This window comes from Mytilus galloprovincialis, chromosome 8 (assembly GCF_965363235.1).
Source record: "Mytilus galloprovincialis chromosome 8, xbMytGall1.hap1.1, whole genome shotgun sequence".
NCBI lineage: Eukaryota > Metazoa > Mollusca > Bivalvia > Mytilida > Mytilidae > Mytilus > Mytilus galloprovincialis.
In genome coordinates this window covers 38,257,785-38,271,515 of record NC_134845.1, presented here as the reverse complement: position 1 = coordinate 38,271,515, position 13,731 = coordinate 38,257,785, and the positions used below count along the sequence as shown (strand labels likewise).

Genomic DNA, 13,731 nt, shown 5'->3' with positions numbered 1-13,731 from the left:
TTTAAAAGTTATTACCAGATGCAACGGAAAGGACCCATTTTCATTCATTCAATTTTAATCATGTTTAAATACCTTAAAATTTATTAGACATTTATAAATATAATTTTCTAGTTTAAATATCCACTTGTGTTTGTTTAGTTTACTACTCTGATTTAAATATTATAACTTTGTACAGGCAAAAAAGAACGGATACACTATTATGTGGGATATAGTCAAAGATACAGCATCCAAACGACACAAAAAAAAACCGTTATTCACAAATATCTTGATTTTTAATTAGAATTTAATCCCCAAAAACTATATCAGGGGGTGTTGGGTCCAAAATGATAAAAGAGAGGGTTACTGAACTGTTAACTAACAATTGTAATATATCCTTAACTCTCCGAGAAAGAGACACTCTCCTCGCATACATAAACGGGTATAGCGTCCCCATTCCTTTCTGACGCAATTACGTATCCCGCCAAGCCAAACTGACGCCTACATTTTTCAAGAGTTTTACTGTCGGACAGGTAAAATTCACGAAGGGATGACCATATATTGTAATACCAATTTCAAATCTTTGGCTTCTAAATCTTAGTAAGCGACAGACTGCTCTGATTATTGTCCATTCCAATTGTTTGGTTTCAGCGTTTGGAAGACTTAATCATAATTATGGTAGAAACAAATCCCCCTTCTATTTGCATGTAAGATGCACTATTTATCTCCTCTAAAAAGTTAAATTTATATTCTTAAAATTCCCTTTTCTGAATTTCAATTATCTTTTAGTAGAAAAAAAATGACGTTATCTACTTACACAAGCAGAACGCACCGATATAATTAATAACGTAACTATGTGTTTTGTGCACATAAATTTAAGATCATACATTTGTTATCGTCGTCCTTGAGTACAAGGAAAGTTTTTGAGATGTATGTGCATTTTATATGCTTATTTGACTATAATTATAGTTCTATTTTTACGAAATAGTCGATTGTGGTAATTGTGGTCCAATAGTTTATATAAAAAAGAAGATCTGGTATGATTGCCAATGAGACATCCTTCACAAGAGACCAAAATGACACAGAAATAAACAACTATAGGTCACCGTACGGCCTTCAACAATGAACAAAGCTCATACCGCATAGTTAAAGTATATGTATGTTATCTTTTCCGACATAATGGTATTGTATAATATTCTATCGGATACTTGTATGAGGGTCTGGGTGTGGGATTCTTCATTTAATTTTTTTAATTTTTAGACCATTTTAGTTTATTATACCCCCGCTTTGAAAAAAAGGGGGGTACCTATACTGTTTCACCTCTGTCTGTCTGTCCTTCCGTCAGTCCGTCAGTCCGTCAGTCCCATGAATATTTTTCGTCACATTTTTCTCAGGAATTACACTACCAGGATTTCTGAAATTTAGTTTTAAACTTGATATAAGTCAGCTATACTGTGTGATGCGTTTTCAGATTCATCACTCGACAACTTCCTGTTTACCGAACACTTGTATCATTTTTACACCTGATAGCCAAGTTGAAATTTTTTCGTCACATTTTTCTCAGGAAGTGCACTACCAGGATTTCTGATATTTGGTTTCAGACTTGATATAAGTCAGCTATACCGTGTGATGCGTTTTCAGATTCATCACTCGACAACTTCCTGTTTACCGAACACTTGTATCATTTTTACACCTGATAGCCAAGTTGAAAATTTTCGTCACATTTTTCTCAGGAAGTACACTACCGGGATTTCTGAACTTTGGTTTCAGGCTTGATATAAGTCAGCTATACCGTGTGATGCATTTTCAGATTCATCACTCGACAACTTCCTGTTTACCGAACACTTGTATCATTTTACACATGATAGCCAAGTTGAAAATGTTCGTCACATTTTTCTCAGGAACTACAATACAAGGATTTCTGAAATTTGGTTTAAGGGTCAATATAAGTCAGCTACTAGTATACCGTGTGATGCGTTTTCAGATCCATCACTCAACAACTTCCTGTTTACCGAACACTTGCATATTTTTACACTATTAATATTATCCACTTGCGGCGGGGGTATCATCAGTGAGCAGTAGCTCGCAGTTTCACTTGTTCTATTCTATATTTATTTTGCCTCTTATTCTTTATTCTTCACATTTTGGCAGCATATCCCCTTTTTATTTGGATTAGCTTTCTCTATTCCTTATCGATTACCCTTAATAAGATATACAAGAACACACCCGTGATATCACGGGTCCGTGACTGAATTAAAGTATATGACTATGCGCAAGCCTTATTTTAGTATTAGTATTGTCATCTGATAAAGTCATGCCGATTATAAGATACACAGTTTTTCTCTGCTTTCAAGTCTTTCTGTTTGAACCCGTCGAACTGAAACAATAATATTAATTATTTGGAAAACAAAAGGTCCTGGAATGGAGTATTTTTAATCAACAGCATTGTCCTACAATGTATATAAGTTATAAATAAAGTTGAATTCTTTGCTTCGCTGTTTTACGTCATGCCCACTAACAAATTGAAAACTGTACCTATACGCCTTATTTTTAGTCCAGATTTCTAGTATTCGTATTGTTATCTTAGAAAGTCTTACTGATTAAAATACTACAATAGGTAACAATTTGACAATTTAGTAGTGTCAACCCTGTGGTTATGACCCGTGTATATAGCATATTAATCCTGAATACAGCGTTTGGTGGTGCGCCTGTCAGATGCGGAACGTACAGATAAGGTAATAGGTAACAGGTGAATATACTATTGGTATCCGTAGCGGACTCGACCCGGAACTTCTTAATTATTGGCAATATTAATTACGTGGAAAACAAAAGGGCCTGGAGTGGTGTAATTTTTAATCTACACCTTTGTACTATATTAGTTCTATATAAAGTTGAATTCTGCGATTCGTCGTTTTTACGTGATGACGGCTGACAAATTGGACCTCGTAATTTTAGTATTATAGATAGGAAGATGTGGTATTAGTGCCAATGAGACAACTCTCCATCCAAGTAACAATCTTTAAAAGCTAACATCATAGGTCAAGGTACGACCTTCAACACGTAGCCTTGGCTCACACCGAATAGAAAACTATATAAGGGCCCCAAAAAATACTAGTGTAAAACCATTCAAACGGTCTAATAGTCTGCACTTTTCTGTAAATCTCACCAATCCTCTTATCGTGTTAATGTTGTTGTTTTTTTGCTGAAAAGTTTATCTCGCTCCGCTACGCCCCTCTTAAAATATTTTCATGACTAATATGGTAAGATTTTCTATACTTTAGTCTAGTAATATACAGGCTTCCGCGAACGGTTAATTTAGATATAGAGAGAATATTCAAATGTTTGCATATAAAAGTTATAAAAGTTTTAAACGTAAGATTTTATATAAGAAACGAAAACAAGAAAATGAGTGATAGTCGTTAAAAAGAATTAATGTCAGAATATTTTCTTAATATAGTTAGCGCTTACCGAAGGAGCAACATGCATCATTTTCATTTGATCTAACTATAATCTGGTGTCATGGATTGGGTTGATCTTCATATGATTTGGAAATATTTAGATTTTGATCTAAAATTTGTTATTACTGAAGGGCTCTCCACATCGTACAAGTACAAGTACTGTTATTACAGACAGTACTGGAGTACTTTTAAAAGCAAATTTTTATTGAACTGTATTATTGTTGTTCAATTAAAAGTTACACTGTAATATAATGTATATATTTAGATATGTATACATTTAGATATTCTTGATTATTAGGTTAAAATTTTTAAAGCTTTGAAATTCCTAAAAATGACCTGAACGGTTCATGTATGACCCGAATGACGACAAATCAAGACAAAAGAAGCAACTTATGAATGATGCTTCATGTCTGCAATTAGGCAACACAAGAATATACTTTAAAAGTGTCAAGATTAAGTCAGTGCTTGGTAAAATATTCTTTTTATCAAGGAAATTTTGAATAAGCTTCGTTATATAAATTACAACTCAGGTGAAAACATTGAATTTGTGCTGGTTTACTTCTAAGGTCCCAATGCGGATTTTACCGATGTCAACTACCGGGTCAAAATATAATAATCTAATAAGACTAGTTTGTTTAATGTGAATGACAAAAAGGCAAACTTGACGACCAAAGTTTTACAGATGCAGGACACCAAAACTAACATTTCATTAGGTCAAGAATCCGATGTGGAAAACAGCATCAGTTGTGTCTATACGAATAGTATTTCATACTTCGGACAAGCCAATCCAAATGGCACATAAAAACGATTCTTTCGGTATTCAACTCTGAAATATTATCTTTTTATAATCAGATGAATACATTACTGTCTCTTCACCAACTATAATTTTTGATTATCAGTACAGAGCACTGTGCTCTGGAATGATGTTATTATTTAATTGGAAAAGATAGCACTCTTTATCTAAAATTTCTTCATGTGAACTGAAGGCTAAAATATTATAGTTCCAACTATTTTTAATTAAATATGATTAATTTTATAGAAAGTTAATTTTAAAATGTACAACCACAGTGACGGTGATACCATGGGATATCCCTAAGGGATTAGCACGGAATCGTTTATCAAATTTTAACGGAAAATTTTAATTAATTGGTTGAATACTTTGACTGATATATAAGTCCTTATACATAAATATTTTATCAATTTTGTTTAGAATATGCATTCATTGATTTTAAAATGATTTATTATTACATATTCATTTTTGTTTCAATTTAATAGTTATCGTTCTATATCCCATCAAGTATACCACGATGATGCCATTGGAACTTTCTCCTTTCAGACAGAGTTAAATTTGAAAAGAGCCAACTGAACGGGGAACGTTGCTTTTTGAGTGACAGTGACATTTAACCTTAATTCACGTATTGACTCCAAAATAGATAAGCCTCTTTCACTTCCCTTTATTTATTAGTGTCCATACAGTAATATTCCCATCAGACAAAGACGGAAACCCGGATGTTTCCATCTGGTTAACCATTTTTCCAATGTTTTGAACTTAAGTAAGTGAGTGGCCTAGCTTTCATCTATTTTCTACAAAATCAAAATTTTTCTCTCCCTACCTTCCCAATCTTCTATTTCCAATCCAACAGCGGTAACTCCAATTAAAGTCCATAAGTTATCAACTGTTTCGGATACACAGACGGACGTACAAATAAGTGACAACTTTGTGTTTCCGAAAACAAATTGATTCGAGTACATACACGGACGGACAAAGTGACTACTATACATCATCGGCTTTCGAAATTTTTTCGGAAGCATTAAAAGTGTCGCTATGCATTCGAAATAACGGCGAATAACGTGTGCATCGTAAGCAGTGAGATAGTCTTTCGATTTCAGAAAAAGAGTTAACGCTAAAGTTTAATACAGAATGTATATGCAAGAACATTTCCATATGGAATTTTGAATATAAGATCGAAGTTGATAAAAGTCTCCCTTTACCTGTTCTTCCTCTTCGGTTTCGTCTTCCTCTTCAGATTCTTCGTCTTCCTCTTCGACTTCTTCGTTTGGATCTTTTGGCGGCCATAAATCTCGTGTTGGTGTATCTAGACGGATTAATTCAGGGTCGTCCATTTCTTCCGTGAAATTTCAAGTTTTTAATCACACTGATTCTATTAAAGCTACTCAAGATATTGTAACATAATATTTTATTCTGTATTTCTATCGATTTCAATTTCAGAAATTAATTTCTTCAATTTTCATTGGAAAACAAGCGTTTATAATTAAATTGGTGATTTTGTTACATTGAAATGTTTCTGTTATATCCGTTTGAATAGCTTAATGATTCTCTACTTAAAAACTTGTTCAGGTACAAAATGATGACATTAATAAAGTTTGCTGATTACAGCAGTGATATCTTTCTTTATCATTAGGTTCAAAGCACCGTACGAAATGTGTTAATAATTCATTAGAATTTTTTTAAACCCTGACAATGGGAAGGCGGTGGGGTTTGTATAAATTACAGATTTTAAATCACCGTTGCTAGACCATTGTTTGATAAAACACAATATAACGTAAAGATAAAGACGTATGTATTTTGTTATATTTTATTTTGTATGTACAAGACAAATCTCAGATCTATTGAATAAAGTTTAATATTGATCTCTTTGTTTGAACTATAAAAATAACTCATTTCTTGAGTCTTTCTTAAACAAACGTCTTTCAGTTGAAACAATGTTAAAAATCTATCTACTCCTAAAATCACGGCGCGGAGATTCAATAGCTTAAAGAATTCATTCAAATAATTTTCGCTATAACTAATCAATTTTTTGTCATTAAATATGGATTTAAACATTAACTGGTTTTATATTCTATGTGCGAAAAGTAAATTAAGATCAGATTGTACTGTCCAACTTGATAAACGACTACTGTGTCCTGTAGCGATGAGAAGAAATGGTTATCGACAAATATTGATTTATAAAACTTTGAAGATATCAGATGCAAATTTCGTGTTTGTATTGGAAATTTAAATGAAAAATGAGAGACATATATAGCATTTTCTTAAAATTCTACTTTTATTTTGTAATTAAGTCAGCATTCAACAATTTTAAAAAACAATGTCATTACTTTTAACATTAGTGTTACAAAAACAATAATGGACATGTACGATGTCTATTACTAAATGTTATTGTCCAAACTTTTAATCTTTTCGATTTCTTGAAGTGGGAGGATTCAGTCTTAATTCATGATCGATAATATAAATTATTTCTTTCAGTGTGATTTAAATCAATACTTCTACTCCGACTGTACTGTGTCTAGTGCTACAAAATATTTTTCTTTGTGACCTGGTTCAAAAGTTCAAATATCTTTTACATTCTAGAAATTTCCGTCTCTGATTGTCACCTTCCGGTATGCTGATGTTTTATCATGCAAAATATACAAAATACAATCCGAATCATCGATTATCAGGTGTCCATCATATTGGTATTATAAGATATTAACTGCATGGCAAAAGTTGAAGCTTTTTGTTGAGTGATACTATTTATATACTTCAACCTGCAGTAGCACTATACCCATTAAAGATGTATCTTTATCCAAATATGTTTAGAGATTATAAAATTGGTATATACAACACTTTGTACAAATAAGTACTCGTACAAACATTCATTTGAATATTTTTGCTAGAGTTTTTTTTTGTACGTGAACTGCAGTACATTGGTAACACATGTACTTTCCTAAGAGAACTTTCTGAATACTGTTCCGGAATTGTCATGTTACACGACGGATATCTGAGGGTCTGTATGACGAGCTAGAGCCTTGTTCATTTCTATGTTTCTTTGTTTAGCATTTTTCACTATTCTTTCTTTATTTATTAACCATTATTCTGTATTATTTATTCTTCAACACCTCATACTGTCTATATTCTTCTCAAATTATCTCTATACTCTTGTTTTCCCCCACCATTCTCCATCATGTGAACCCTACCTAAACGTTCATTCATATTATTCAAAATATTTGTGATAGGCTTTATCTTTTTGTCAATTCAAATGAAGTTTAGTAGCGAGAAAACGCAAAAACGTTTCAAAAGTCGTTTAAACAATGATTTACAGTTAAGCCGTACTCCCCTGGATACCAATCGAAACTCCTAGATCGTTAAAACAATGGTCGAAAAGTGGATTGAACGGAAAACAAAATAGGGAAACTTCTACTTAATTTTAAACCTGTACCCATTACTTTCAAAGACCGAGGTGACAATTCTGTACATGAAGCAAGCATAAAGTCTTTTAGCAATATTCATGTTAGCAAGATTTGCAATTATTTCTTATCTAAGAGGGGACTATGTGACACACATCTTATTCTTTCGACAGCTGAGGAGGTTATATTTTATTATTAAGTTAACCTCCTTTGACAATACCTGTATAAAACCAAATCACCAAATTTTATCAGGGATTATAGTTCGTTGTGAAAAGTACGTTTATTTGCTTGTTAGATATGCATTTCGTGAGCTATTATGACAAACGGTGTCAGTATCATGATAGGTTATTTCACACTACTTACTGTGACGCTCCTTCCAAGAAGGGAGATAACTCTAGGAACACCAACCACTTTTGTCAGCATGCGTTGCTTAATCAGGGCATTTCGCTTTCTCACTTGATGCATTCGATTTTGAAGAGCAATTTTATTTTTATTTTCCACGTCGACAGCTTCATTCCACTTCTCTGTGTGCTTTATCTTGATGTCGGCAAACGAACTTCTTATAAACCGCCTTGTTTTATATTCAACTAAATGCTGAGTCTGCCTTAAATCTAATGCCATTTTGACCTTTTGGAATGAAATAATTTGTCTAGTTTTATTGATCAATTAAGATGCTGTTTTTTAATATATATATATATCATTTCTGTGTTACAGAATAAAAGATTTTTGGGCACTTGTATTTTATGGTATGTCTCCAGGGCCGTAAATTGCCTTCCCTATAAGGGGAGGCAGTTGAGGTTCGTCGAGCGGAGCGAGGCGAAAAACTTGATTTGGTCTCTTGCGTAGCTCTTGTTGACTACTAATCGAGATTAAAATGAGAACATATACATGTATTCTTTTCTGTCACAAACGCAATAGATTGTCCAAAGTCAGTTGTTGTCTATGACATGTCTGATTGGTATTTTTTTTGGTTATTTTTTGTTATTTGTAGAATCTGATGTTGGTGGCATTTCTTTGGTCTTTGAAAGTTTTTGTTTCCATAAGATTAATATACAGTTTAGATAAACACTTGCCCATTAATTAAAGAATATGTGTTTCCCTCTACCTGGCTTTGTGATGTTTTTTCTTTGGTAGGGTTGCTGTCTTATTGACGTTTGCGCCGCATCTCCTTTTTTATTTTCAGGCATGACCGAACAATATTGTGTACTTCCCTTGCATGTAAGGGTTCAATCTCTCAGCCCTCAGGATATAGGTATTTGTTTGACAGGAATGATCAAATACATCTAAGTTCATCTAATATTTTTTTTAAAAATGTAAATATAATAGAAATATTTTGAAATGTGAAAATATAATAAAAAAGCCTACCTTAGGTGTGAAGTCCAAAAATGACCAATATGAACCAAGAAACCTTCAATTGTATTAATAAGTAGTTTGAGATTAAAGATTGAACGATTAACAACTTAATATTTTAATTTCTAAGTGACATAATTCATCGGAAAATGCGATTTCCTAAAATGACCTTGAACTCTTAATAATTTAATCCATCCATATACATATCTTACCACACCGGATAAAACTTATAATTTTGAATAAATGGGATCATTATAGTTCAAGATATGTGTTATTGTTATTAGCTTTATAAATTATTGATTGACATAATTTCTATTTATTTTATGAGTATTATTATTTTAAACATTACTTTCATTAATTTTGAAGCGATTGCATTTAACAAATCAAAAACGTAACCTTAAAGGAGTGTGACCTATAGAAATACCTTCACGTACTTTTAGGGAGTGTGACCGTATAGAAATGCCTTCACGTACTTTGAGGGAGTGTGACTATAGAAATACCTTCACGTACTTTTAACATGTTTAACATGTTTAAGGAGTGTGACATAGAGAAAATCACAGTGGAGAAATTATACATTCACGTTCTTTTTAACAAAAGTATCATGTTAGCTATAATAGGCGAATATTTTTATTTCATAAAACATTTAGGAAACTGAAAATCACTAGAACTCAAATGAATCCTAACAATAGTCGACATATTGTGTTTAGAATTGATGTGTTGACATCGTTACCGTAGTTTCAAGTTGCCCGATGCAATATTACATGTATTGTTTTACCAGTGATCTACAAATTGAAAATCAACAGTTGCCATTTTCACTATTGAAGACTTCTCCTCAGACCGATGATGGAATCGTCTTGAGCTTGCAGTTGACTGTGGACAGTTTTACTCTGAGTCGAATGACTCATTGTTGATTACTTAGGCGACGAACAGCAGTAAAGGAGTGTTGTTATTTTGTTTTGGGTGTACTCAATTATGTTAGCCTTTCCTTAGGTTGGTTCTCTCCGTAAAATATCTAGTTTGCCTTTGGAATATACAACTATGGTATTGTCAATAATTTCAATAACGGCCGGGTACCAGTCTAGTCTTTTCTATGAAACGATTCATATTTCCTTCGCTATTTATGAAAAATAAATTAACATACACATTTTTAAATTAAAAAAATAAATGATATCTTTGATATATCCCTGACAAAAAATATCGCACTCATAAATGTTGAGCCTAAGTTATCCAGTGCTGAATTTAGTGCTAAGAATGTAAAGTAGCCTAAGTAATTTATGGACGCAATTTCGCTTAGCGCATCCAATCCCAATATCTACCATGCCACTATGCTAGCTTATACAATCCCTCCCCAAAAAAAAGACGTGGTAATACAATGGTATGACTTTCAATGACCCAACTATATGAAGCAAGTCAAAAGAGATAACCAATTGGCATAATCTATGCTAATTAAGAACAATAAACGAGAAATAAATATGGAAGCAATCACTGAGTTACATACTCTTGATTTGGGACAGGCACATTAATAAGAAGGATGCGGGATTCAATAGCAGAACTAAGTTTGTACATATTACCGCCCATTTCTAAAGGGTAGAATGTTTCTGGCGTAGTTTGTCCTGTCTTTAGGTTAATATAAATATGCTGTAGCATTATTGTGCTTATTGCAATAATCATTTTCATCTAATTCTAAAAGGGTAGACATCAACACATAAGTTTAAGCTATATATATACAATGGAAAAGCGTCGATTCATGAAGATCAAAGCATTTGCCTTTCTGGATCATGGTTTCTTTCTCAAGAATCAACCCCGTCTTATTCGTTGTATCTATACTACGCAATGTTGTTACTTAAATTTGTTCAACTATAAAATGAAGATTAAAAAAATACCACAAGTGACTCATTTTAAAGAAATGGTCCATCATAACTTAAGGTCACAGTCCACTGACATGGGTGAGCTTCGAAATCAATTATTTCCTAATCTTGTTTTATGAAATGTATGGGCATGTTCACATGTGACATGTATGCGCTAAAAATTTAACACGAAAAAAGCAATTCACTGCTAAAACCTTCAATCTGTGCAATTTCTCCCACAAACATTGTCTTTTTGCTCTACTATTATAATAACACAGTTTCTCCAATTTTTTATATAGTAAGTCTTTCTATATAAATCCTTCATTTCTCTTCAGTGGAAAACTTTATAAACAATATAGAGATAAATGGACAAAGAAAAAGAAAATAAAGAAAAATAGGCATAAAAAAATGAAAGAATATAGTAATTGCATGGGTGCTGATATATATATATATATAGGAAAAAGTAAAATAACAAAATACTGAACTCCGTGGAAAATCCAATAAACAGCTGTGCCATGAGCACATAAAAAGTCCGTCACTTTTTCAATAAAGTTAAATAACTTCTAAATATCATATCAAAAATTAAATTAAAAAAAAACGTAAGTGTGGACAACGGACGGACGGACAGACAACGGTATATCATAGTACGTCCCGTCTTAGACGGAGACGGGTGTATAAAAAAGGAAAGTCCTTGATCAAATGGCAAAAAAGCTCATACACATCAAACAAATATTCATGACTTGGTACAGTCATTTTCTCATGTAGAAAATAGAGAACAATTGTAAAAAAAAAAATTAAAAAAAATAAAATAAAGAGAATAGAGAAAAAATACCCTAAATCAAAGATTACAGTTGTGAATGACCACCCATTCAGACACTTATATATAATACAAGTAATAGCTTTTCTAAAAAGCTTGCCGTATTTTAGCTGATTATATTGAGATCAGTGGTTTGTAAGTAGTTTATTTTTATTGGAATATTGCACTTCAAGCAATATGAAAACATAGCGCTTTTTTTCTACTAATTTGTCATTTTTGTTGTATTATTGGTGGACCCGTGTTATAATGGAAGGAGACTTAATAAAATTGAGAATGGAAATGGGGAATGATATTATAATAAAATGTATTCTGTGTCTATAATCAACTTGATAAAAATAGCATATAACCTACACATACTTTTGAGGATTACTACTTGACAAAATGAACAACAACAGAAGGCAGTGGCGGATCCAGAGGGGGACGTAAAGTGTGTACGCCCCATCCCCCCCCCTTTTTTGCTCGTTTTTTTTTTAAATGATTAATCATACGCGACTATGTGAACTTTGCCATTTCCTGTGTACTCTATTATTTTATTTTTATCCGACAATTCTTTCCTTATAGAGATATTTTTCGCTGGAATTTACTGATTGTCAAAGTCATGTGATTCGCTATGGTAGAGTTGACCAGTGCTTCGAAAAACGTCGCTCAGTCATTTTGAAATTCAAATTCCAGTAACACATTGCTTAAGCTGAGGATGACAATCATGACACCTTCAAAGCGACATAGGATTGAGCAAGAACGTATTGACTTCTATTTCACTATTCCACCAAACAGGAAGTAATACTCTATAGACTATAACACTCTCATGAAAAAAGTTCCATGGCAATATTATTTACCTACGAAAACATGTTTAACCCCAAACGCCATTGTCATGATTGATATGGACTCTATATAAAATTGCTGTTTGGTGTGAACCAAGCTTTGCGTTGAAGACCAAACTACAACCTTTAATAGTTTACTTTTATAAATTGTGACTTGGATAGACAGTTGTCTTTGGTACTTACATGTATATGAGATCCAGTAATATCTATCTACAAGATTGAGAACACATTTTTTTGTAATAAATTTAAAACATATTTAATTCTGTAATATCTGATAATATGTATCAGTTATTTGTGATTTTTCATTTGATGTGTACTCTCTGGTAATGTCAGTATCAGCATGATCAGTTGATTGGTTGTGATAAGAAACATGGGGCAGTTTGCAATTGTCATGTGCAGGTACACCACATGTGGATCTTCTTTCCCCTCTCATTTATAAAATTGTGCATGATATTTATCACAGAAACGCACCAGTATTTTGGAGAATGAAACACTTGTCATTTTAAATTAAAGTCAGAGGTGGAGTTAGAGGGTTTTTCGGGGGGCCTGGGCCACCCCTTTTTTAGGAAAAATTTTGTTGTTTTTATAGGGAATCACTGAAGCATGACTGGAGTTGGCCCCTTCTTAGGCAGTCAGTGGGCTCCCGCTTATGAAAATTTCTGGATCCACCACTGAAAGTTTGAGTAAAGTTAGATAAGGATTTATGACAAATTATGTTGAAATTTGCACAGATAATGAATGAAAAATCTAGTAAATTAAAAAATAGGCACTATTATTAAAAGCTTTCCTTGCTTATTCACAAGGACATATCATATCCTCCATGCTATTCCGATCTGAGTTTTTATTCATACATGTACATACATGTAGTCTGGTGCTGTTCCAAGTAGTCTTCTTTTTTCTGTTTCTTGAGAAGTATTTGTTTACCTGTTCAGTCACTGTAAAGTGTTACAATTCATATTTAAACGCAACACATAAATAGTGACCAAAAAGGTATGGCTATCACATGAGAGAAGCTAGAAAAAGGCAAATGTATACATTTTAAACATTTTTGTGGGACCATGAAAATGTGGTATATAGATAGATATGCATAGATAGACCATAGAACAAATAAGCAAACAATTCAAAGGAGATGTACATGTACATGTAAGATGAATTATGAAAAAAAAGAGCCATGGCCAGGGGCCCCAAACTTGACAGCATTTGGTGTTGAACAGGTAAAATGTTTGCAGTGACAATAAATATAGCCTTTGTTAGAGGTGACCCAGGTCGCCTTTCTC

At 32.9% G+C, this 13,731-nt stretch overlaps 1 protein-coding gene across 2 annotated transcripts in view; it reads right to left on the bottom strand.

Moving 5' to 3' along the window:
• Positions 1-9,073, bottom strand: part of LOC143041876 (uncharacterized) — a 31,074-nt gene extending 22,001 nt beyond the window's left edge. The window contains exons 1-2 of one of the 2 annotated variants that reach the window (XM_076214010.1): positions 8,985-9,073; positions 7,983-8,246 (exon numbers count right to left, since the gene is read on the bottom strand). In XM_076214010.1, the coding sequence (XP_076070125.1) occupies positions 7,983-8,240 (258 nt within the window). In that variant the 5' untranslated portion in view covers positions 8,241-8,246; positions 8,985-9,073. Of the gene's footprint in view, positions 1-5,426; positions 5,760-7,982; positions 8,247-8,984 lie in introns of those variants that run through there. The other variant, XM_076214011.1, reaches the window with a different exon arrangement.
• Positions 9,074-13,731: the final 4,658 nt, after the last annotated feature.